A 23,338-nucleotide genomic window follows, 5' to 3' on the forward strand; every position below is an offset into this window, starting at 1 on the left:
TGGCTCCCCACTGGGTCAGTATCCTCTGCATCCATGTCCTTGACAAGCTCTTTGTTGCTGTGCACTGCTGGGCTTCCCTCCTCCGGATCTTACATAGTGTCCACTGTCACTTTTGGGGTGATGGTAGGATACCCACCAAATAGGGCATCCAACTCTGCATAGAAGCGACAGATATGTGGGGCAGTCCCAGATTTTCTGTTAGCCTCCCTTGGCTTTAGTCCTGCTGCTGCAGTTCCTTCTCCTTCACCTAGGATTGATGCCCCTCTCTGTTGTGCCCCAGCTGCATATTCTCTGCAGTGTCCAAATAGACATTTTTACTTCCACAGTTATTCAGCATCTGGGCTTGCACTCCTCCCCACAGGCTGAGGAAATCCAAGACTTCTTTCCTGACCATGCAGGATATTCATATATGTGTGCTCTGAGGTGGGCTTGCAGAAGAGACGCATTTTCAAAATGGTGTTTTAAAGTGTTGTTTGGGGGGAGGGGGTCTGGTCACAGTGACCCCTTGACAACAGAGTTCAGAATGGTGATCAAGAGGGTCACTGTCACAGGGAGAGGGGCATTATAGGACTGTTGCCAGAGGACTGTTTTTACTGGCATAGGTAATACATGATCCACACAGATATTGTAGCAGTGGAATAGTGCAGATAGAGGGCTTATGTCTTTCAGGGAGATGGTTTAATTAAACCAACAGAAAGTTAGAGTTTTACTACCAGGACTCAAAAGTAATTGGGGACACAAAGAAACATGTGCCAAACTAAGGCATGTTTTATGGTAACATTTTGTAATTTTGTAATGTGGCCCAAGCCTTAGCACCAGCTAACACATTTTTACCACAACCAGCTAATTCATTTTTAACATGACTCTCTACACTAGGGGCTAAGGTGTATTTGAGCATTTGAATTCAAACATGTATGTTAGCACATTTGAAAACAACACACATTTCCCCAGAATAGACAAACCTTTAAACTTGTGTGAGACATCTGTCTAAAAGTGTGCCAAAGACATTGTCTTAAAATATGTGGCTAGCATAAGAATGTATAGTGCATTATGGAAAGCTAGCATCCATGTTTGTGCAGTACTAGTGAAACAAAATATCTCTGTGGTTTCCACGGGAAAGCTCTTGATTTTTTTCTTAAGTAGGCATTCAAGTGTGCATGAACTGTGTCTTTAAAGAACATGCAGACTCTGAGCCTGGGATTTCATGAAGGAATATTGTAAATAATGCTTGTTTGTTTATACAGATTATGTTCAGTTGTTAGACATGTTCTGGCTGAGTTTCTGCCCTGACTTGCACCCTGTGCAGCCCATGGCTGTCAGTGGTGTTGCAAGGAGTGCAGGTTAGGGCTGAATTTAGTCCTTTATCCTAATATTAGCCTAAGTATTTTACTTATCAAAAATTGCAGAAGAGTGGAAAACCCATATCCCAATAAATACTCATACTTCAGGGTTTCTGTGCTCTTTCCAACTTGACTAAAACAATGTGTTCCTTAAAATTTGTTTCTGAATAATACTGTTGCCATCCACCCACTCACTGGTGTGTTTGCTTAATGTTGCATTACAGATTTACATGCCCTTGCATGCTCTGTATGGGTCCAGGCTTGAGTGGGGCTTACGTGTTCAACCAGTGGTTTCCAGCTTTTTGTAATACATTTTGGTATGACTCTCCTTACATTTGTTTTACCAACCGTTCTTCATATAGTGACATCAGCCAGTGTCTCAACTCATCTGCCTTCATACTTTTATAAGAGGAGATTAAGAAAACTTGGCTTGTTTAGCCTAGCAAAATAAAGATTGAAAGGGGTTGTGATTGCTTGCTAAAAATACATGAGGAGAATAAACACCAGGAATGACAAGAGCTATATAAACTAAAGAGCAATGTTGGCACAACAACAAATGGGTATAAACTGGAAATTAGAAGCAGTGAGGTTGTGGAACAGCATTCCACTCGGAGGAGTTGGGGCAAATGACCTAACTAGTTTTAAGATGGAGCTTGATAAATTTATGGTTGGGATTATATGGTGACAGTAGCAGGGCACTGAACTTAGTGACCCAGGAGGTCCTTTCCAGTCCTGTGTCCCATGTTTCTGTATTAAGTCAATTATATGGCTGACCACCTCTTAGACAAAATAGCTATTGATATTCTTTACACTGTTTTAAAAAAAGTCTTCACTGGTACCCTGAAACTCTTGGTTTCCATCTGATACTTTGGATCACCTTAAAAAATTTAGTATTTACAATTCATGAAAAATTTTCTTCAATTTTTATTTCCTACCCTTACGTGGGCACAAGTGAACATCACAGTACAAGATTATAGGGAAGAATTAAATCTGTAATATAGTCTTCTCCCAAGTTGCTAATAAAAGGGGTTCCATGAAAAAAAATACCTTCTGAACACAAACATTCAAATGATTGTTTTAGATCCACTCAGGATCTTTTAACAGTAGATTTTTTAAAAATCAGCTTTCCTACATCCACACGTCAGCTGTCCATTTGTAATCTTGTGTGTGTGTCTGTATTATATTTAAACTATAGTTATAATAAAGTTTAAAAATGTAAAATGGGAGGGGATGGAGGAAGGAAGGTAATAATCAATGAAGATAATAGAAAAGAGATGTACTCTAGCTACACGCCCATGGCACTGCATAAATAATAATAATAATAATGGAATATTATACATCTGAGCTTTACAACTCCAGGATGCACCATAACATATTAGGTAAGTTTTCTGTACCGTGGAAGAGAACCCCAAGAATTGAGAAAATTCCAAATAATCCTGACATCCAATCATCCTTTCTAAAATCGTCTGTCAGACCTTTTTGTTTATTAGAACTTACGATTTGCAGCAACAAATGGTAAGTTACGTTTAGAACCCTGGTCATCCATTATTATTTAATATGTCCTTCACAAAGCAGTGCATGCATTGGAATCCCGTGTCTTGCAATAAATGACTCTCTACCAGGCATGCCAATTAAAGAGAAAATGGTTAAAAAATATTCACAATCCCCAAAGAAACAAAGTTCGAGCCATGAAGACACACACCTTTCCCCACCAGTCTTCATCATTCTTCAAGAGCATATTAGCATTATATATCCTTTGCTATTGTTCTCTGCTTTGTATTGTCCAGCCACTTGTAAAGATTGCCCTGTATGAAGGCTCTCACTGCATGAAAGGCATTCCAAGGTATATCTGCTATTGAATACCAAATATATATATTACATCCTACAGCTTGAAGTTTCTGTATGATACCTCATGCTTCTTTGGTTTGACTTCCAAAGCTTGCTAAATCTGGATGTGTACTAAATATGTACTTTGTGCTTAAAGTGGGTTTAGCTGGGTCTGGTCAAGTCAACCACAGCTATGGTGTTTTACCTACTCACTATCCAAAGCGTTATCTTCATATGCATTAATGGCAATCCAGTTGGTGGTGATAATGATTTGCAGTCAGACTTAACAGAACTAAACAAAACAACAAAACATAAGATCCACCAAAAATCACTCTCAACATTGAGTCCCACAAACCATCTTTGACAGCAGCAATTATTAAAAAAAAAAAAAAAAAAAAAGGAAAGAAAGAAACTCTTGCTGGTCTTGGCTAAAGCCTTGCAGTAGAAACAGAAGTAGTGGGTTTTCTTTCCAAGGATCAGCTGAGGACAGATTTTATTTTCCCCAGATGGGCTTTCCCCCTGAGCCTCAAAGAGCCAGTAAATTCTGACATAGCCATAGAAAATGACCCACCTGTGTAAGGTTCGTGATGGAGTTAATTCAGTTTTATGATTCTTCAAATCAAAACTCATAGTCACCGACAGGGCAGCATCCTGATATGAATTATACATAAAAAGAAGGCAGGTAAATGGGGAGGAAGGGAGTAATATTTTGTTAAAGCATAAATGATAACATTCTTCTTTGTAATACATTATATTATGTTTTTTTATAGGGCAACCTTAATGCCAAAACCATTTTTAATTGTAAGATACAGTATTATAGGCAAAAATAGCAAATTAGTAAACTAAGCATTAATGAGGAAGATGTTTTTTAACAGAATAGCATTTCAAATCAAGATAATACGCTCTGGGTGTATGTACTACATTGTACGATACACATAACAAAGTCATTCTAGTTTAATCACATTTTTCATGTACGGCTTTGAAAGTGGCTTCTTGGCTAATTAAGTCTGACACTTAAGATATGGTATGTTAGCTTTTGAGGTGCCTGCCAGGGATATTCAGTGCTGTCATGCATTATGTGGATTTCAGCCAAGATAGGAGGGCTGGAATACTTGTTTCTGGTCACTTATCATTGAAGCTTTGACTGTAGGAAAAGAAAAACAAGTGTTAAAGAACACAGAACACTGTATGAAATGAAATATGGATGAAGAAAGAATCTATTTCTACTGAAAGAATATCTAATTTATCTGTAGATATATTTTATCAGTAAGGAAAATCCACAAAATAAGGCTTTTCGTTTGGCAAACTTGGAATATAAAAAGAGTACTTCACGTAAGCTGTTCTATTTTATTGAAAGTTAGAACATTATGTAGGCTAACTTTAAAAATTTGTATCAGAGGGGTAGCCATGTTAGTCTGGATCTGTAAAAGCAGCAAAGAGTCCTGTGGCACCTTATAGACTAACAGATGTACTGGAGCATGAGCTTTCGTGGGTGAATACCCACTTTGTTGGATGCATGTCATGTTTAAAAATTTGGGCAATAAGCATTATTTGCTCCTATATACTATAGAGATAGGTGCTCTAAAAATACCATTGATCAACTGATTTGATAAATAGATAGTGGGGTTCCCTAAACGGACACACTCAAGACTGCTAAATCTAAATGAAGACCTATGTGTTTATCTCTAGGGATTTCTGCAAGGCCCAGTTTTTCTTCTGGGTTTTTGAAAAGAGGAAAGGGCAGGATGAAGTGTCTGGATTTGGAGGGAGTTGGGTTTTAATAATCTAGATGGATACTGGGATTTGAAATGTTGGTTAGTTAAATGATTAAGGTATGTTCTTGGTCAAATTTGTAGCTTTTGTATTACACATTTTCCTAGAGCAGGGGTTGGCAACCTTTCAGAAGTGGTGTGCCGAGTTTTTATTTATTCATTCTGATTTAAGGTTTTGCGTGCCAGTAATACATTTTAACATTTTTAGAAGGTCTCTTTCTATAAGTCTATTATATATAACTAAACTATTGTTGTATGTAAAGTGAATAAGGTTTTTTAAATGGTTAAGAAGCTTCATTTAAAATTAAATTAAAATGCAGAGCCCCCCAGACCGGTGGCCAGGACCCGTGCAGTGTGAGTGCCACTGAAAATCAGCTCTTGTGCCACCTTTGGGACGCATGCCATATGTTGCCTACCCCTGCCTAGAGTACAGACAGGCATGTCTCATCAGTCCAGATAAATAAATAACGGTTTTAGTTTGTTTTGCTGATTCACATATCCTACAAAAAGTAGAAACAGGGACAAATTGCTAAGGAGTAGTACAAAAGAGATAGCACAAATATAGGGATAAATTCAGAAAGACTAAGGCACAAAATGAGTTACACCTAGCAAGGAACATAAAAGGCTGAAAGAAGAGGTTCTTTAAATACACTAGGAGCAAGAGAATGACAAAGAAAAGTGTAGGTCTTAATAACTGATGACATCAAGAAAGCAGAGGTGTTTAATGCCTGTTTTGCTTCAGTCTACACTAAAAAGATTAATGGTGACCAGATGGTCAGCACACTTAATAACAACAACAAGGGGGAAGGAACACAAGCAAAAACAGGAAAAAAGCAGGTAAAAGAATAATTAGATAAGTTGAATATATTCAAGTTGTCAGGACCTGATGAAATTCATCCGTTTGGGTACTTAAGGAACCAGAAGAAGCAATCTCCGAACCATTAGCAGTTACCTTTTGAGAACTCAGGGAGGATGGATGGGGTCCCAGAGGACTAGAGAAGGGCAAACATAGGACCTGTCTTTAAGAGAGAGGACAAAGAGGACTTATAGACCAATCAGCCAAACTTAGATACCTGGAAAGATTGTGGAACACATGATTAAAAAATCAGTTTGCAAGCACTTATAGACTCATAGACTCATAGGTCAGAAGGGACCAATATGATCACTTAGAGGATAATAGGGTTATAAAGAACAGACAACCTGGATTTGAATAAATCATGCCAAACCAGCCTCATTCCCTTCTTTGACAGGGTAACTGGCCTAGTGGATAGGCAGGAAGCATTAGATATGATATGCTTTGATTTTAGTAATGCCTTTGATACAATCTCACATGACAGCCTCATAAGCAAACTATGGAAATGTGGTCTAAATGAAATTACTATAAGAGGGTTATACAACTGGTTGAAAGACTGTACTCAAAGAACAGGTATCAGCGGTTTGTTATCAAACTGAAAGGGTGTATCTAGAGGAGTCCCACAGGGGCCAGTCCTGATTCCAGTTCTAATCAGTATTTTCATTAATGATCTGGATAATGGAGTGGAGAGTATGCTTAAAAAATTTGCAGATGACATCAAGATGGGAAGGGTTTCAAGCACATAGGATGAGAGGAATAGAATTCAAAACAACTATAGAATTGGTCTGAAATTAACAAAATGAAATTCAATAAAGACAAGTTCAGAGTATTTAGGAAGGTAAAATGAAATGCATAACTACAAAATGGGGAATAGTTGGCTAGGTAGTAGTACCGCTGAAAAAGATCTAGAGATTATAGTGTATCATAAATTGAATATGAGTCAGTGACATGATGTAGTTGTGAAATGGCCGATATCATTTCTGGGTATATTAACAAGAGTGTTGTATATGAGACATGAGAAGTAATTGTCCTGCTCTACTCAGCACTGGTGAGGCCTCAGTTGGAGTACTGTGTCCAGTTCTGGGCACCATACTTTTGGAAAGATGTGGACAAATTGGAGAGAGTCCAGAGGAAAGCAACAAAAATGATAAAAGGTTTAGACAAGTTGATCTATGGGGAAAGGTTTTAAAAAAAACCTGGGCCTCTTTAGTCTTGAGAAAAGAAAACTGAAAGGGGGCCTGGTAACAGTCTTCAGATATGTTAAAGGCTATTGTAAAGAGAACAGAGATCAATTGTTCTCCATGTCCGCTGAAAGTAGGGCAAGAAGTAATGGGATTACTCTGCAGCAAGGGAGATTTAGTTTATATATTAGGAAAATCTTCCTAACTAAGGGTAGTTAAGCTCTAGAATAGGCTTCCAAGAGAGGCTGTAGATTCCCGGTCATTGGAGGTTTTTAAGAACAGGTTGGATAAAAATACCTGTCAGGGATGGGCTAGGTTTACTAGGTCCTGCCTCAGAGCAGGGGGCTGAACTTGAGGACTTCTCAAGGTCTCTTTCACCCCTACATTTCTGTGACTCTTCATGGATCTCATCTCATCCCTTTTTCCTCTGACTACTTGCTCTGTTCTTGTGAATGCCCAAGCAGAATTCCTGTATAATTCAGTAACCTGCCTGTGCTCATCAGAATGGAGCCAAACTAGCAAAGTAAAGGGAAAGGTTTGACGATGCACATCTACACTGAAGCAAACCTACCTTCAAGGGTTGTTGGTTGGCTGATTGCCCCGATGATTAGTCACTGATGCATTGCTATTTAGCCCTTCTGTTTTGAGGGGCTGAACTTTTTTTTCAGTACCTGAAGTAATTAAATTTTGTTAGAGCCACTGTAATTACCTATCTTGAATCTCTGTACAGGCTTCCTCTTTTCTCTTGCAGTCCTTTCAGACCTCTCATTTGCAAAGCTATCTAACTCTGGCTCTGATTACATCTTTGTCCTAATCTCTTCCTACACCCCGTCTTCCTCCATACGTTCTACCCACACCTCCCCCACTCCTTACTTTACACATTTTTCATACTGCCTTTTATGCTTGGAACAGCATCTCAGAAACATCCTGTCTAGCTCTTTCCTTCTCCTACAAAAATCACACCTGTTCAATAAAGCATTACAGCTATAATTGCCATGCACTATTCTGTGTTTCTGCTGTTTTTGTTTTGTAACCACTTGAAACTTTAAACTTGAAGCTCCTCAGGTTTGGGATTTACTAGTATGGCTCAGTTCATTTACTGTCTGCACTTGCAGCACTACAGAAGTAAACAATAGTAATAATAAATATGCATCAACCATGTCCTTTTCAAGGAGGATAATCTTTACCAATGGGTTTACTGGAAAGCTGTGGTTAAGGCCCTCAAGCAAATAGGAAGATAGAGTGAGCCTGTCACAGTGTGGATCACGCAATTGGGAATTTTCACTAAATTAGTATTGCATTTATTTAGAGAGATTACATTAAAATAAAACACTTCCATGATGACTCTGGAATATCTTTCATATGATCCACCAGCAAAGAAGCTGAGCATTCACACAGTGACAGAGAAAATCCAGTGACTTCTGTCTTCACAGACAGTGGGGACCCTAAGCACCGACTAATCCCCTGGGGAAAATGGAAGTTAAGAAAGCAGAAGTAAAACTGCTATGATCTAAGACCACAAGCCTTCATCTGAGTAAACAAAGTCTATTTATATACCATGGGGAGAAGGCGAAGGAAGTGAAATACTTATCTGTTTCGAATAACCAGGCAGAAGGCATTGATAAGCTAGTTTAAAATGCAGGGGGTCTGTTCTCCCATTGATGTTTAATGGGGCTCATACATGTTGCTCACATGAGTTTTAATGCAATATAAATTCACAAATGTAAGTTCACAAATGTTGATAAAAGAATAGACCCTCAGAGACTCTTGATTTTAAGATATAGTATTTATAGATGATTCAGGAACGTCACTTTTTTAGTAAATTTCTCTTAATCCATTTTTGATAGTTGTCTAAAAGGTAATTTAATGTTTAGACTTCAACAGCAATTAGATTCTTCTGCATTATCAGTAGAGATCCATGCTCTTGGGACCAAGGTCAGAGTTCTCTGGATGCAGTGGCCATGTGTTTGTTCCCTCTCAGAGTTGAACATGTTATGGAAGATTATATAAGGAGATGAAACCTTGCCTCCAAACTAATTCCTTGACCTCTCTTTCAAGAAGATCCAGAACCCTCATGCTCCTTTTCCTTTACACCCATTTTGCCTTCAACGTAGTTAGTTTATTGTACTTATTTTTTATTTGTTATTTCAGATAGACAGATGGACTAGGCTTTTTGTACTATGTAGTATATTAGTAAGACCCTCATAATTGATGTGGCTGAGCTACACTGAATTCTGTGACAATGTGAATTGATTTTAAAAAATGATTAAATAACCTGCAGTTTTAATGAAATATTTCTAACAATGCACAACAAAATGAAAATATAATGTCTATTATTGTTTCCTTTGTAGCAGAACAGTGCCACCTGTCATTTCTACAATGGGCTAACCCTTAAAAGACATGTTCAGTGACAATTTTTTCTCCTACCATGGATGTGAAGTAAATTAGAAATTGTATATAGACTCTAACCAAAAGTTTTGGAGGAGTGAAGGGGTCCTAGTTAAATTCAGAAGTCAACATTTCATTGAAGTGAATAGAGTTTAGAGTTTGCACCTCATAGATTTATGGGGATTAGCTTCAGAAGTTCACACTTTTATGTGGTGATGGAGAGGAGGAAGCTCATAGTTTCTATTTTTATTGTTTGGAGACAGTTTTCTGTCATGCACGGCTGTGGAATGGAAGTGCAAGCAGCTCAAGCAGTTTTGTATGGTGGCTACTGCCTCCTGCAAATCTCCCTATGAACCCACAAAGTCTGTGCCCTCTTCTGCTACTGTGTGCTTTGATTCACACTACTCCTCCAGTTGGCCATACAATCGCCTCTTTCATGGAGCTAAGGATAGAAACTGCTCTGTGTCCTTGATGCCTCCCATCTTATCCCTTTAAGGGGAGCAACATGAAAGCAGAAGTGTATTGAACCCTTCTTTGTAGGGAACTCACAGAACAAAAGAAACAGATTGAGATGAAGAAGACAAAAAGGAAAAATGGCAGGCAGGGATGCTCAGGAACAGAAGGAGGCATTATTTTGGTGGATTTATTTGGCATCTTGGAAAAAATACAAAATTTTCAGCCATCTGCACAGCCACATAATTTTATTATACACTAGGACCCCACTGCATGTTTGTGTATCTATCTAGTTTAATTAGTAGTAACTAAGTCTTCATGCTGTCGCATGGACAGTTTGATTATTTTATTCTGCTTCTCGGTAGTGGGTCCATAAAACAGATCCAAGCATGGGGATCAAGCACCTTGCTTATGTAACAGCAAAAAGTCTTCTATGGATGAGCATATGCAATGAGGAAGATATAATCCATGTCCCAAGGTGAATACTATCTAACAGCTTTGTGTGGATTCAGTCATACATACTAAAAAGGACGCATATATGTATTTGAACTGATAAAAGAATCTTTGAAGAATTCTAGGTTGTGATGCTACTGAACCCAATTAAAGTTGGCCAAGATTTTCAATTTACCTCAACTTTTGGGTGCTCAACTTAATGCCTTACAGGACTTGGCTTTCATGAGCTCCAGAGCACCCACCCTTTGCAAATTGGGTTCATTTAAAGTATCGTAAGTTAGCACCCCAAAGTTAAGCCACCCCAAATCACTAATCACTTTTGAACATCTTGGCTATCACCTTTAGAGTGTAGTCCATGATACATCTGCTTAAACTATCATTTTCCCCAAATAGTTGTCTCATAAGATACCTCCACTAGCTCCTGTTGTTGTAAAAAAACAGTTAAAAAGGCAGAGATAGAGATGAGAGTCCTACCATGCAGGTGCTAATGTATCCAAAACCTTGTGAGGTACTTCAGTACTATTGTGGTGAGGACTATATAAATACATATCAATAAATAAAATATAACTCAAAATATGAGTTAGCAAATGAAATATTTTAACAATAATTACTATATCAAGTATATGAACTTAGATTATTAAGTTTCAATTTGTTTTGTGTAAAAATAGCAGAATGTTTAATGTCCCAAGTCTAGGTTTAAAATGAAAATACTAACCTTAGCTAAAAAGCTGGTATAATGTCACACTTGTATATTAAATGGATGTTCATATCTGCCATTCAGTATGTGTTGCATTTCTCTTATGACCTTAGCACCTTGGTGAACTTTTTATATTACATCATTGTTAAATGCAAAACTGTTCTTCATAGATCTTAGGGATACATAAGGAAGAGTATAATCACAGGTTACAGTTCTAGCGAATGCTGTTGCAAAATGTGACCTAAATACAAATCCACTATAGGAATAAGTGTAACCATTTACAATTATAAATTCACATAGCTAATTCATATTAATTAAGTTGAATTGGATAGGGCCTGAAAGTTACTGAAATGGAGTTTAAGAAACAACAGATATGTGAAAGAATCGTTAACATTTGTCTCTTTGGCTTTGTCCTGTTATGGAAAAATGGCCGCTCCTATCTTTGGGAGGGTTATGATGTGTACCTTTTACACTTCTAAGGATTAGTTACAGGGAGTTGCACAGAAAGAGACAGCGCTGGTGTGGTCAGGAAAGGACAATCCCTCTTGTCAAGTGCCCAAGAACAGATTGTTGTGGGTGTCAAGCATTTTCAAAACAAGTTTTCTTTGTTTCAGAACAAGTTGCAGCAGGAACAGAAAAATACAAAGGTATCCTATAATCACCACTTTGCACTTCAAAAAGCGAATAGTCAGATTACTTTAATAGGATTTGGAGATCCTCTCTTTTAATTCTAACATGGCCATACTGTTGAAACTACTGATATATTATGACTTTATTAAGAAGCGGCAGCATAATAATTCTAGTCTGGGAGGAATAGGTGAAAAACACTTGTAAGCTTCAGGGCTCTATTCTGCCCTGATCTATGGTCTGCTTAGATCTCTCTTTCACCTAATTTACTCGGAAGAGGGTGGAGTGTGGCTCTCCCAGCTAATTTATGAAAGAATCGTCTCTGATTTGAATTGTTTCCACTCTCCCCAGTAACTGGGATATTTTGTTAAGGATCAGAAAAAAGGAGAATTTCTGACCTGAGTGCCTGTTGCCAAGTATGGATATGTATACGGACGTTCTTAGATACCATGGGGATGGGATGTTATAATAACATGAATAGGAGAGAGTGAAGAAATTGCATTAATGCAGTGTTCACGTTAAATTTGCTGTGGTGTAGTTTATACTTTCCCACCACTTCCAGAGCACATAACTAAAGATCTAGCTAACTTTGGTACTGTTACTAGTATAGGCTTTGTGTAAAAATAAACTTTGCCTGAATTATTTCTTAAATATATTAAGTTCTGCTTTGGGTAGGTTCATCCCCTCTGTTGCTGTGAACAGCATAGTAGGGAAAGGAGAGAACACAATCAACATTTACATTGAATCACCCACTATGTCTTGTACATTACATCGAAGTACTGAGAATAAAGTCCTTAGTGTCTTTCCTGTAGAACTTCCTTTACAGCTTCCATGGATCTAGAGCAACTTGTGGGTGTTTTGCAACAGCAGTTCATTTGGGGTGGAGAGGTGCAAACTGATTTTCATCATTTGGCACAGGAAAATTTCAGCTAGAGTGAAGTTACTTATAAGCAAATAGTGTTCCCTGAAGGAATCAGAGCAAATTCGGAGGTAATGTCTATGAAGGTATGATTTAGTTTTTGTGGCTCTAATTCTCAGATACATCCAATAATCACTAGCTGCAGCTGGGAGTGGGGCGGGGAGTGTGTAGTCCTGGGCCAAGTCCTCAGCATAATTTGCAGCAGCCTCAATGCTACCTTAGAGGGCATTACTTTGTAACCGTAAGGGGCTATTCAGGCAGTTGGGGATTGCCAGAGCCTATGGGTGCCACATTTCTTTAGCATGAGCCATGAGAAGATGACACAGAGCTCCCTCACTTTCCAGGGATCCCGATTGTTAGAGGGGAAAATACCCTCCAGTCAGATATAGCAGATTTAAATAGGATTTGCAACAGGAACACCTCAGTTACTGGCAGATAACCCACCTTTCTCCTTTAGGCCTTATCATGAGCTAATTCAGTTTAAACTATATCGAAGGATGAACAAAAAGAGATCTGTGACTAAGGTTTTTTATTTCAGAAAGGCTAACTTTAAAGAATTAAGGAAATTAGTGAGGGAAGTGGATTGGACCGAAGAATTTGTGGATCTAAAGGTGGAGAAGGCCTGGAATTAGTTCGTCAAAGTTGCAGAAACTATGAGAAGCTTGCCTCCCAAGAAAGGGGAAAAAATTCATAGGCAGGAGTTGTAGACCAAGCTGGATGAGCAAGCAACTCAGAGAGGTGATTAAGAAAAAGCAGAAAGCCTACAAGAAGTGGAAGATGGGAGTGATCAACAAGGAAAGCTACTTTACTGAGGTCAGAACATGTAGGGATAAAGTGAGAAAGGCCAAAAGCCATGTAGAGTTGGACCTTGCAAAGAGAATTAAAACCAACAGAAAAATGTTCTATAAGCCATATAAATAAGAAGAAAACAAAGAAAGAAGTGGGACTACTAAACACTGAGGATGGAATGGAGGTTAAGGATAACCTAGGCATGGCCCAATATCTAAACAAATGCTTTGCCTCAGTCTTTAATGAAGCTAATGGGGAGCTTAGGGATAATGGAAGGATGACAAATGGGAATGAGGATATAGAGGTAGATATTACCACATCCGAGGTAGAAGCTAAATTCGAACAGCTTATAAAATATATACCTATCTCATAGAATTCGAAGGGACCCTGAAAGGTCATTGAGTCCAGAAATTGCAAGCCCATTTAGCAAGAATTTTTAATGAATCTGTAAACTCAGGGGTTGTACCGTATGACTGGAGAATTGCTAACATAGTTTCTATTTTTAAGAAAGGAAAAAAAAGTGATCCAGGTAACTACAGGCCTGTTAGTTTGACATCTGTAGTATGCAAGGTCTTGGAAAAAATTTTGAAGGAGAAAGTAGTTAAGGACATTGAGGTCAATGGTAATTGGGACAAAATACAACATGGTTTTACAAAAGGTAGATCGTGCCAAACCAACCTGATCTCCTTTTTTGAGAAGGTAACAGATTTTTTAGACAAAGGAAACAGTGGATCTAATTTACCTCGATTTCAGTAAGGCATTTGATATGGTTCCACATGGGAATTATTAGCTAAATTGGAAAAGATGGGATCAATATGAAAATTGAAAGGTGGATAAGGAACTGGTTAAAGGGAGACTACAACGGGTCATACTGAAAGGTGAACTGTCAGGCTGGAAGGAGGTTGACTAGTGGAGTTCCTCAGGGATCGGTTTTGGGACCAATCTTATTTAATCTTTTTATTACTGACCTTGGCACAAAAAAGTGGGAATGTGCTAATAAAGTTTGCGGATGACACAAAGCTGGGAGGTATTGCCAATACAGAAAGACCGGGATATCATACAGGAAGATCTGGATGACCTTGTAAACTGGAGTAATAGTAATAGGATGAAATTAATAGTGAAAAGTGCAAGGTCATGCATTTAGGGATTAATAACAAGAATTTTTTATATAAATGGGGATGCATCAGTTGGAAGTAACAGAGGAGGAGAAGGACCTCAGAGTATTGGTTGGTCACAGGATGACTATGAGCCGCCAATGTGATATGGCTGTGAAAAAAGCTAATGCTGGTAGTTTTGGGATGCATCAGGCGAGGTATTTCCAGTAGAGATAAGGAGGTGTTAGTACTGTTATACAAGGCACTGGTGAGACCTCATCTGGAATACTGTGTGCAGTTCTGGTCTCCCCATGTTTAAGAAGGATGAATTCAAACTGGAACAGGTACAGAGAAGGGCTACAAGGATGATCCAAGGAATGGAAAACCTGTCTTATGAAAGGAGACTCAAAGAGCTTGGCTTGTTTAGTCTAACCAAAAGAAAGCTGAGGGGAGCTATGATTGCTCTCTGCAAATATATCAGAGGAGTAAATACCAGAGAGGGAGAGGAATTATTTAAGCTCAGTACCAATGTGGACACAAGAACAAATGGATATAAACTGGCCATCAGGGAGTTTAGACTTGAAATTAGACAAAGAAATTAGACAAAGGTTTCTAACCATCGGAGGAGTGAAGTTCTGAAACAGCCTTCCAAGGGGAGTAGTGAGGGAAAAGACAAATCTGGCTTCAAGACTAAGCTTGATAAGTTTATGGAAGGGATGGTATGATGGGATAGTCTAATTTTGGCAGTTTAACTGGTCTTTGACTATTAGTGGTAAATATGCCGAAGGGCTTGTGATCAGATGTTAGATGGAGTGGGATCTGCGTTACTGAAGAGAATTCTTTCCTGGGTGTCTGGCTGGAGAGTCTTGCCCATAAGCTCAAGGTTTAGCTGATCGCCATATTTGGAGTTGGGAAGGAATTTTCCTCCCGGGCAGATTGGCAGAGGCTTTGGGGGTTTTTCACGTTCCTCCACAGCGTGGTGCACAGGTCACTTGCTGGAAGATTCTCTGCATCTTGAAGTCTTTAAACCATGATTTGAGGACTTCAGTGGCTCAGACATAGGTTTGGTACAGGAGTGGGTGGGTGAGATTCTTTAGCCTGTGTTGTGCAGGAGGTCAGACAAGAAGATCATAATGATCCCTTTTGACCTTAAAGTCTATGATTCTATCATTATCTAGGGGAAAGTGTTTTTTTAAAAAAAACTAACACATGAGCTAATATGATTTTAAACTCCACTGAACACCTGTAAACAGGATTTAACTCTTTCAAATGTCATGGTCAGTCCTTGGGTAACATGTTTTTAAAGGTTTTAAATCCTTTTACACTAGCTGCTAATACATTTTTAAACAGCAGTTAACTGAAATGCTTAAATGACAAATAGTATCTAAAGGATCAGTTTTTCCACAAAACTGGCACCAGGTAGGAATCCAAATGGGATTAGCTGAGGCGGCCTCCAAGTAAGAAGGAACATGAATCCAGACATTTAAGGATCTAGGACAAGGTGGTGACAACATCTGTATCTTTAGAAGATGTATCCAAATTTTTGATTGGAGGGCTTTCACTTGCCAAGACAGACTACCATATTGATGATGAGTGCTCTGCTCTGGGGGCTGAGTTTACAGCGTGTATGGAAAAGCCTTTGCAACCATGCTTTGCCCATCAAGAATTATTTCTTTTTCCTCCAGAAATAATCTCTTGAAATATAAGACACTGGGACAACTATATAGCCTGAGTTTTTCACATAGATGAAAAATGTCAGTACAAATAAATGACTTTGAGGCTGTCAGTATCAGAAAACTTGGCACCAAAACACTCCTGCACAAGCGAAGTTTGAAGTGCCTGTCTTTCTCCAACTTGGCTTTTCGAGTGAATTGGGAAGATGACAACTGACAACCATCAAGTCCCTGTCGCAGATGTGGGAAGAATAATAATTGCTGGTTAGGAAGGCACTTTGTGGATTTTTCCCTTGCAGTTTGAATCCTGATTGTTCTGGGGTCAGGATTTGACATTTTTGGAACATCAAGGTGGTGAAGAGAAACAGAAACCTTTTACCAGTTCTCAGCGCTCTTACACACCAACAATTAACAGGAAAACTATTAAGCAATTATCTATAAGAGCAAAAGGAACAAAAAAAAAAAAGCAAGAAAGCAGAAAGTGCATCACAATGGCAGGACTCTTTCAGGATAAGTTCCCAGGAAGCCTTGTGTAATGAGAAATTACTACAGGGCTTGGCTACACTGGAGAGTTGCAGCGCTGGTGGTGGGTTTACAGCGCTGCAACTTAGTAACTATCCACACCTGCAAGGCACATCCAGCTCTGCAACTCCCTGGCTGCAGTGCTAGCTGTACACCTGGTCTGCTTGGGGTATAATGATTGCAGCGCTGGTGATGCAGCACTGCTCGTCAAATGTGGCCACCAAAAGCGCTGTAATTGGCCTCCAGGGTATTAGGAGGTATCCCAGAATACCTGTTCAGCAACTCTGCTCATCAGTTCGCACTCTACTACCCTGGCCTCAGGTGACCCGCCCTTTAAATGCCCCAGGAATTTTAAAAATCCCCTTCCTGTTTGCTCAGCCAGGTGTGGAGTGCAATCAATCAGTGACCATGCCTCCACGCTCCAAATGAGCCCCAGCATGTAGCAATGGCGAGTTGATGGACCTCATCAGTGTTTTTGGTGAGGAAGCTGTGCAGTCACTGCTGCGCTCCAGCCGTAGGAGTTATGATACCTATGGGCAGATATCAAAGGCCATGCTGGAAAGAGGCCATGGCCGAGACGCGGTGCAGTGCAGGGTTAAAGTAAAGGAGCTGCGGAGTGCCTATTGCAAAGCCCGCAAGGGAAACCGCCACTCAGGTGCTGCCCCTACAACCTGCCATTTTTATAAGGAGCTGGATGCGATACTTGGGAGTGACCCCTCTGCCAATCTGAGGACCACGATGGACAGTTCAGAGCAGGGAGAGGAGAGGGCGGTGAGCATGGGAGGAAACCGAGAGTAAGGGTACTGGGGTGGGGGGAGACACCCCAGAGTCCCAGGAGGCATGCAGCCAGGAGCTCTTCTCAAGCCAGGAGGAAGCTAGCCAGTCACAGCAGCTGGAACTTGTTGGTGAAGAAGAACCAGAGGAGCAGGTTCCCGGTAAGCAGCTTTTATTTTCAGGATGGAAAGGTTTCGGGAGAGGAGGTGGGGTTATGGCTGCATGCATGCATGCCTAGATGTGGAATAGCCCCTTGATATGCTCTGTCACATCGCGGTAATCGGCCTCAGTAATCTCTTCAAAAGTTTCTGCCAGAGCGTGTACAATGCGCTTGCGCAAGTTTATAGGGAGAGCCACTGTGGTCCTTGTCCCAGTCAGGCTAACGCGTCTGCACCACTGTGCCGTGAGGGGTGGCGGGACCATTGCTGCACACAGGCAAGCTGCATAGGGGCCAGGGCGGAATCTGCATTGCTGTAGAAGACCCTCCCTTGCTTCCCAGGTAACCTGCAGCAGTGAGATATCTTCCAGGATTAACTCCTGTGAAAAATGTAGGGATAGTGTTCAGTGCAGGTCCCCCCGCAGCTCTCTGCTTTCCCCAATGCACAGAAACCCCAGTGCAGCCCTGAACCAATCAGTTCCCCTTCCCAGGTGAGCCGCGGCAGCAAGATGGCTTCCAGGATTAAATAACTCCTGCACTCATTCCCCCTTACTCATCATGTCTTCTCTGCTGTGGGCTGTCTGTGCTGTGTTTGGTATGTGGAAAGTATGCTAAAATGAGACTGTGAACTCCTTCACTGTGATTATACACAATGCTGCCTTTCTGTTAAATGTTTCAGTTTTTGTCTTTTTTCTAATAACAGTGTCCTTGACGACTACTACTACTATTCGACTGGCCATATCAGAGACTGCTGAAAAGCTACAAAACCTGAGGAGAAAGCCACGAAAAAGCAAAGAAGACATGGTGAAAGCAGTTATGAATCAGTCTGCCAGAGAGAGTAAGAAGCTGCAGGACTGGAGAGAAAAAATGCAGCAGTGGAGGGTAAGAGAAAGCAGGAGAAAGGAATTGGCTAAGAAGAAAAGCACGAAGCAGCTGATAAGCCTCCTGGCGCCCCAAATGGACAGTATCCAGTCACTCGTAGCCATGCAGGCAGAGCACTACCGTGCTGCCCCCGCCCCCCGTCCCAAAGCTCTCTCCCTTCCTCCCTTGTGTCCCAAATGGTCCAGCTCAAAACGCCTTCATCCAGCATTCAAGTTTTACCACACCACGCTGCCACCGAACGACCATGTAATGTTTCACACTACCCACCCCCCTGGGAACTACGACCCCTTACCCTATGGCACTCAACCCCCATCACCAATGCAAGCATTGTTAAATCCTGTAAGTGGAAGCAGCAATTTTTCCCCAAAGGCACAGACATCTCAGGCGAGGACAGTTTTCAAGTACCTCTGACTGGTACAGAGTCACCACTCCTACCTCACTGCCCTTTTACTTACTTTCTTTCAATAAATGATTTCTTGGCTTTTAAAAAAACAGTTTCTTCATTATTGCATAGAAAGTGTGAGATAGGCCGTACCCCAAGGAAAATAACAGGCACTGCAAGTATCATTGTAACCACTTGCACTTCACTCTCCGTTGCAAGGTCGACCAAACATTACAGTTCTGGCTTTCAGCATCTCAACTTGCTCCCTTACAGGCATCCCTATCCTTGGTAGCCACTGTGCTGGGGCCCTCTCTAGTACCCCTGCTCTCTGGCTGTGCAAATTGCAGCCCTCCAGGCGTTGAACCTCGGAGGTCCATTCCTGACTGAATGTTTCACACCCTTGCCCTTCACAGAATATTATGGAGGGTACAGCATACAGTATATAACCGCTGGGGATGCTGCTTTCCCCAAGTCTAGGCTTCCCATACAAGAGATCTCCAGCATCCCTTTCAAACGGCCGAAAGCAGCACTCCACAGTTCATTCTGCACCGGCTCACGCCTGTAGTTTGAAACCGTTCCTTGCTCCCTCGTCAAGCTCTGTATACGAGTCTTCCATGGCCCAAGGCATAAGCAAGCTGTAAGCCGGGGTCTCATAAGGAATCACAATGGGCATTTCAACATCCCCTGCTGTAATCTTACACGGTCTGGGGAAAAAGTCTCGGTCCTGCAGCTTCCTGAACTAGGCCACTGTTCGAAAGAGCCGTGCATCATGCACCTTTTCCAGCCAGCCTGTGTAATGTCAATGGAAAACACCCATGGTGATCCAACAAGCGCCTTGGAGAACCATAGAAGAAATACCCCTTCCGATTAATGTACTTGGATGTCAGATGGGTGCGTGCCAGAATAGGAATAGGCGTCCCATCTGTCGCTCCCTCCACAGTTTAGGGAAACCCATTTGTGAAAAAAAGCCATCCAGAATGTCCGCAGCATTCCCAGAGTCTACGGTTCTTCTTAACCGGATGGACGATTAATGCCCTGCAAACTTGCATCAACAACGATTCCAGACGGTCGACTTTCCCACATCCTAAAACTGTTCGCCGACCGATCGGGTAGCCTGTCATGGGGAGTTGTCCAGCTTCCAGATGTGCAATAGCCACCCGCTCTCCACTGGCAGGGCAGCTCTCAATCTCGTGTCCTTGCGCGCACGGGTGGGGGCGAAGCTCCCACCACAGTCCCATGAAAGTAGCTTTCTCATCCAAAAGTTCTGCAGCCACTGCTTCGTCATCCACACTTCCATGACAATGGTGATCGCACCACTCAGTGTGTTTCCACGAGCCCACAAAAGCGGCGTTTCACGGTGCTGAGCATTTCCGTTACTGCCACAAGCAATTTAGTGTTACACGCGTCAGGCGACTCAGTATCACTGTTGGACTCCTCACTGTCACTTTGGAGCTGAAGGAATAGCTCAACTGCCAAACGTGATGTGCTGGCGATACTCATCAGCAAAGTCCTCAGCAGCTCGGGCTCCATTTCCCACAGAAATCGCTCTGCACAGAAACCGTTGGGAGACTCACGATGGCGCCAAACATGGACGGAAAAACAGTGACTGCTGGGATGTGAAGCATTGCACCACGGGGCGTTGGGACGGGAAGCGGAATGACCCGCACCCTTTCGTCCCCTTCCCACAATCCACGGCGCCAAAATGGAACAAGGTGCTCTGTGAAATAGCTGCCTACAATGCACCACTCCCAACAGCGCTGCAAATGCTGCAAATGTGGCCACACTGCAGCGCTGGTAGCTGTCAGTGTGGCCACACTGCAGCGCTGTCCCTACACAGCTGTACGAAGACAGCTGTAACTCCCACCGCTGCACACTTCCAAGTGTAGCGAAGCCCACAGCTAAACAATTTCAACTCTAGTTTGTGGAGAGGATTTTCGTTGTTGGAATCTAAAGGTCAAACAATAGCATTGCAAGTCAGTAGAAATCACCTCATAATGGCACAGCACAGTGTCAGTGCAGATTTGCTACCATTTAAACAATAAAATCCAACACTGCAACTGCATTAAAATAACATTAAACTTAGGGTGAAATTTCACAAAAGCAAGTGAATGGTAAGTATGTTTTCAACACCTGGCTTCCAAGCCTCTTGGATTTCGACATATATTAGTATATGTAGCCTTCTTGAGACCTTGCACTACTGTCAGGATTTTAAATGACTGGAAGAACATGCAAACACTGAGTGGTCTGATTCTTCCTTTTCTCAGATGTTTACTATGCGCAATAGTGAAACTTTCTTTTTAGTGGATAGTAAGGTCAAGGAAAGATAAGTGCTTTACTCTCAGTAGTGTCCTTGAGCATAGCACTTGCAATTCAGTGTACGCTATTATCAACACATATTGGTTAAATACAGAGAATGTGTGTTGTTTTCTGAAGTGCTAAAGAAAAATTGCCATAGAAACCCAATGACTTACACCTTGAACTTGGAAAATGACCATTTCAAGAAACAAGAACAAAAGATTCTTGCAAGACACTTATCAAAGAGCTAAATATTTGCCTGTGTGATGATAAACACCCATTCTAAGCAACGAAGATAGCAAACCCCTTATACTCAGGGCATGTCTACACTGGCAGTTACAGCGCCAGCAGTTACAGTGCCGCTCAGAGAACGCTGAAGAGAAATCGCTCTTATATGTTCCCACTGTTAGCTGCCTGCGCAATAGCATGTTCACACTTGCAGCAGTGCGCTCTGGGCAGCTTCCCACAGAGCATTTTTTCCTCTTTTGCCACTAACAGTTATGGGAAGACAGAAGGGTCGCAGGGCATCCTGGGTCCTGTCCCAGTGCCGTGTGATGCATTGCATTGCATCCCAGCAATCCCTATGCTTCTGTCCGCTTTTGGCGCCATCTTTCAATATTTTGTGTACTGCGCACCCTGCCTCTTTGGGCTGTAGTAATGGATCCCAAGCTGTTGACCAGTATGCTTCTTGCTCCAACAGCTGTGACTGGCTAGCCTCCTCCGCGGTAGAAAAGAGCTCCTAACTGCATGCATCTCTGACCTCTGAGTCATCCTCTGCCTCTGAGTTCCTCTACCCCTCCACATCCTCACCCAAGATTTCTTCTCCTGGCTCAGTCCACTCTTGACTGGCACATGAGCCACCGAAGTATCCACAGTGGTCTTTGCAGTGGAGGTGGGGTCACCGTGGAGTATCGCGTCCAGCTCTTTGTAGAACTGGCAGCTCATGGGCTCAGCACCAGAGCGGCAGTTTGCCTCCCACACCTTCTGGTAGGCATTCCGCAGCTCCTTCACCTTGACCCTGCACTGTCGTGTGTCCTGGTCATGGCCCCTTTCTGTTATGCGTTGTGAAATCTGTCCATAGGTATCATGATTCCTGTGGCTGGAGCGCAGCTGGGATTGGATAGCGTCCTCTCCCCAAATGCTGATGAGGTCCAGCAGCTCAGCATTGCTCCAAGTGGGGGATCGCCTGAGGTGTGGAGTAGGCATAGCCATCTAGAAAGATGTGTTGAGACCACTACACACATCACTGAGCAAACAGGAAGGGGACTTGCAAAATTCCAAAGAATTTACAGGGTGGGGAATGACGGTTGGTCACCTGAGAGCAGCACAGTAGAGTTCAAACCGATGACCAGAGAGGTGAGAACAGGCATTGTGGGACACCTCCAGGAGCCCAATCTCGCACTGCTGTGATGGATCACAGTGTCTACACTGACACCACAGCGCTGTAGCCCCGGCGCAGAAAGCTGTACGCCTCTCGTCGGCAGGGCTGGTGCAAGGAAGTTTTTGCGCCCTCGGCGAAACTTCCACCTTGCATCCCCCACCCAGCTAACCCCGCCCCCCTCCACAGCAGCTAACTTAGCCCCCAACCTGGAGAGCTCCCCCACAGCAGATACCCCCCCCCCACCGCAACAGCTAACCCCTCTCCCCTTCATCCCGCCACAGCAACTAACCCTGCCCAGGGAGACTCCCCCTGTCCCCCCACGGCAGCTAACCCTGCCTGGGGAGACTTCCCCCCCCACCTGCCACAGCAGCTAACCCTGCCTGGGGAGACTTCTCCCCTTTTCCCCCCACCGCCACGGCAGCCACCCCTGCCTGGGGAGACTTCCCCCCTCTCCCCCGCTCCACAGCAGCTAACCCTGCCTGGAGACACCTTCCCCAGCAGAAGCTAACCCTGCCTGGGTAGCCCGCCCCAGCTCATCTCGGCTCCGCCTCCTCCACTGAGCACGCCGGCGCTGCTCTGATTCTCCTCCCTGCCCAGGCTTGCGGCGCTGATTGCAGGAGACTTAGAGCTGGGCTGTGTGTTCAGCGGAGGAGGCAGAGTGGAGGTGAGCTGGGGCAGGGAGCTGTTCCTCTCTGTGCGCCCCTCCCCATTACTGCGGGTAACCCTCCCCGTGCGCCCCCCCACCCAGCTCACCTCCACTCCACCTCCTTGCCTGAGGGGACTTTTAGGCGCCCCCAACCACTAGGCGCCCTAGGCGGCTGCCTGGTTTGCCTAAATGGTTGCACCAGCCCTGCTCGTCGGGATGGTTCTTTACAGCGT

General features: G+C 42.5%; 1 protein-coding gene across 4 annotated transcripts in view; it reads left to right on the forward strand.

Annotated features, from left to right (window-relative positions):
- Positions 1-23,338, forward strand: part of BABAM2 (BRISC and BRCA1 A complex member 2) — a 308,342-nt gene that overhangs the window by 276,050 nt on the left and 8,954 nt on the right. For 2 of the 4 annotated variants that reach the window (XM_032790217.2, XM_032790216.2), the window contains exon 12: positions 11,579-11,611. The exons of 1 other annotated variant lie outside the window; for it this stretch is intronic. In XM_032790217.2, coding sequence (XP_032646108.1) covers positions 11,579-11,611 — 33 coding nt within the window. Of the gene's footprint in view, positions 1-3,127; positions 3,539-11,578; positions 11,612-23,338 lie in introns of those variants that run through there. One more of the 4 variants, XM_032790223.2, reaches the window with a different exon arrangement.

The sequence above is a fragment of the Chelonoidis abingdonii genome, chromosome 3 (assembly GCF_003597395.2).
Source record: "Chelonoidis abingdonii isolate Lonesome George chromosome 3, CheloAbing_2.0, whole genome shotgun sequence".
Lineage (NCBI taxonomy): Eukaryota > Metazoa > Chordata > Testudines > Testudinidae > Chelonoidis > Chelonoidis abingdonii.